This window comes from Mesitornis unicolor, unplaced genomic scaffold (genome assembly GCF_000695765.1).
Source record: "Mesitornis unicolor isolate BGI_N332 unplaced genomic scaffold, ASM69576v1 scaffold10058, whole genome shotgun sequence".
Taxonomy (NCBI): Eukaryota; Metazoa; Chordata; class Aves; order Mesitornithiformes; family Mesitornithidae; genus Mesitornis; species Mesitornis unicolor.
The window spans coordinates 25311-28341 of NW_010199813.1; the positions used below are offsets into that span (position 1 = coordinate 25311).

General features: G+C 46.9%; 1 protein-coding gene across 1 annotated transcript in view; it reads right to left on the reverse strand.

Annotated features, from left to right (window-relative positions):
• Positions 1-166, reverse strand: part of NAA25 (N(alpha)-acetyltransferase 25, NatB auxiliary subunit) — a 23106-nt gene extending 22940 nt beyond the window's left edge. The window contains exon 1 of the mRNA XM_010189559.1: positions 86-166. Within this exon, the coding sequence (XP_010187861.1) occupies positions 86-145 (60 nt within the window). The 5' untranslated portion in view covers positions 146-166. The remainder of the gene's footprint in view (positions 1-85) is intronic.
• Between the last annotated feature and the right edge of the window lie 2865 nt (positions 167-3031).

Here is a 3031-nt window from a genome sequence, read left to right on the forward strand (position 1 = left end):
TGGGAGATGAGGGTCACGGCTCGAAGGGCTCAGCAAACAGAGCCACGCTCCCCAGACGCGCTCAGCGCTGCACAGCCACGCTTACCTTAGCGCAGTGAAGATCCTTGTGCTTTTTGAGCAGTTTATCCGCTTGCTGGATTGCCATTTTATTATTGCCATTATCGAGATAATCTGCATAAGAACAACACACAGTATCACACAAGACCGTTCTGGAAAGCTATCTCCGATGTTCCTGGGGAGTGTGTGCTGTGAGGCCAGCAGAGCAAACCGCATTTTCCTTGAACAATTACTACTAAGCCAAACATTCAGGAAATGTCATTTTGTAGATGAAGTATTCATCTCGCTGTGCTCGTTTTAGTCATCCAAACAAACAAGCTTTTGTAATTACTCCACACAGATCATTACAGCAACAAAAGAGACAGATAATAGAGCGGGTTCTGCAGCAACAGCTCTTTGCTGCAATGGAGCTTCGGCTCTTTGCTTCAGGAAATGCAGAAATTAATTTGGTGTGCCTTTGGGAGACTTCCAAGGACTTTTAACAGGCAGTAGGTTAGAAACTAAACGCAAGCTATCAAAGCATTAAGTGAGAAGTCTTGCTTGTCCACACAATTCATACTTCAGGCAGAGCAAATCTGTCCCCTACCACAGCATCACTATGCTTTCACCAGACTGGTTTTACAGGCAAAAAAGTGCAGCTCCCCAATTTCCTAGAGGATATCCCACCATTGAGTAAAACTTCAGCTGTAGAAAACCCCTGTCTTGAGACCGTTTTCTCCTCTTTTTTCAGCTCAGTGTTATAATTTTCAGCTTCATCAACACGTTTATAAAACAAGAGCGAGCAAGCCATTTTAGATTACAACAGGACCCCTAAATGCTTCCCTTCCTCAAAATTCCACCCTCACTAACCAAAACCCAGCAGAAAAGCTGAGCTGCACCCGATGTGCCAAGAGGGCAGGGGCTGCTCACTGTTCTTGCTTCTCCCCGACCAGACCACGAACAGAGCTAGTGCCAGTTAACTGAAATTACATTACACATCTTTTTCTTGTCAGCACTGTAGTTCTCATTAGGAAAGAGAATTCCTGTGCTGAGTAGAGAGGTGACCTTTAATAAATCCTTGGTATATGGTACAAAGTGTGCATCTATACTAATGAGGTTTATATTTGGCAGCTTTAACGTTTGCTTCCATGGCCAAGCGTGTGCTGCAGGCTTAAAGTCGAGCTAATTGGGCTCCTGAGACCACGCAGCCAAAACCTCTGCCGAGGCAGCCTGCCCACACCAACCGAAACAAAACGCTGCTGCAGAAAACACCATTTGAAGCCGTAGTAGACTGTTTTTACATGGGTTAGATGGCCACTTTCACTTAGGAAAACCCGTGCGTCACCTTTCACATTAGAACTTAGGCACAGACTTCTCAGTGCAGAGGTTTCTGTGGAACAGAACATCCCGGTGATCTCTCCATACACCAGCAGCGACTTCTGGATGTAAGGACCTGTGCTGCACAGCTCACACACACACACACACAAATCGTCCTCCACGCTGCACTGCCTGCCTGGATCGTTTAACAACTGCGCCGATAAGATCTCCGCTTTAAGTCTCCTGAAGTAAATCAAATCAACCACAAACTGCAGCAGAATAAAAAGACTGTATTTTGCTAACAACACCTAAGTCTGTTGGAAGCCAAAGTAGCTGGCAGCTCCCAAAGGAATTCAAGCTAAAGGAAAACAAGCGTAAGCCTACATCAGCCGCAGGTCTGTAGGTGGAGATGTGCGATGGCTGGAAACCCAACTCGAGAACCTTCAGGTGAAGGGAGAACAAATGGAGATGAGAGATAAGCGGCTGTCGAGGAACCCCGGCTCACGGTGCGCACCAAAAGCGCTGCTGTAAGTCAAGAACCAGACCTCAGACCGCACGCTGCACGTCTCCAGTTTGGCACTTCTGTGAAGTTGTGCGTTTACCTCTTTAAGGACACACACTTTATTTTGGGTGCTGCAGCATCAGGGCCTGCATTCAAACCTTACACTGCAGATGATCCTTTCTAGAACTAGCAGAGAGCTTTTTTAAAGCTCTTGTCCTAATAGCGACACTCTCTGAGATGAATACAGCAAAATCCATCTTGAACATCATCTGCTTTGATATCAGCTCAATTTACCAGGTTCTTTCCTTTAGGAACATTTAAGATGCTACACAGGTCAGAACACAAATAACTGCACATTAATAAAACGGCAATCACAGTAGAACACTAAGGAAACAACTTTAAATCGTTACATAAAAATGAACTGCACGGCTGCACTCGCAGTTACGCAATGAGCTTTAAGACTTTTAATCAAACAAAACTCTCTTCCTCCGTTTCACTGGAGCCCATCACGGCTACAAGCCTGCACCGCACTGCCCGAGCGGCGAAGGATATTCCCAAAGCACGTCCACCCCAAAATGAGGGCAGCTCTCCACACATCTGTAGGGAGAGATTTTTCTTCTGGTGTTGAAAAAGTGGAGAATATTTTCTGAAACCTCTATCCAACGTTCAGTTGCAGGGCAGAAATGATACCTTAGCCTAGGGAAGTGTTTTTTAACTTTTCCCTATTTGCATAAACAGAGACAAGCTTGTCTACAATTTCTTAAGCAATCCCAAATGCACGTAATATACCCTCGGAAATATTCGGGAACAGCTTAATACAAGAGGTCTCTTAACAAGCCCGTTTCCTCCTAACTATTCCATTCATGTCTCCCAATTAATTTTCCTAACACCGTAATTAGTCCGTGCCGCGGCACCTCAACACACAACTTGAAGGTGTCCGTGACTGCTCTTGCTCCTATGAATTAAGCAACCTCTCCCTTCTCTGCAGCAGAAAACAAGCGCCGACCAAAGTTACCTTGAGCGAGAGAAAGAGGCACAGAAACCCCCAGGGCCCGGAGGGTCCTGAGCGGGGAGAACCCGCGGGAGAGGAGCGAGGGAACGGAGCCCGGATGCCCCCCGGCCCAGCCAAACTCCCGCTTCCAGCGCCGGGGCGGGCGGTCCGGTCCGGGAAACCGG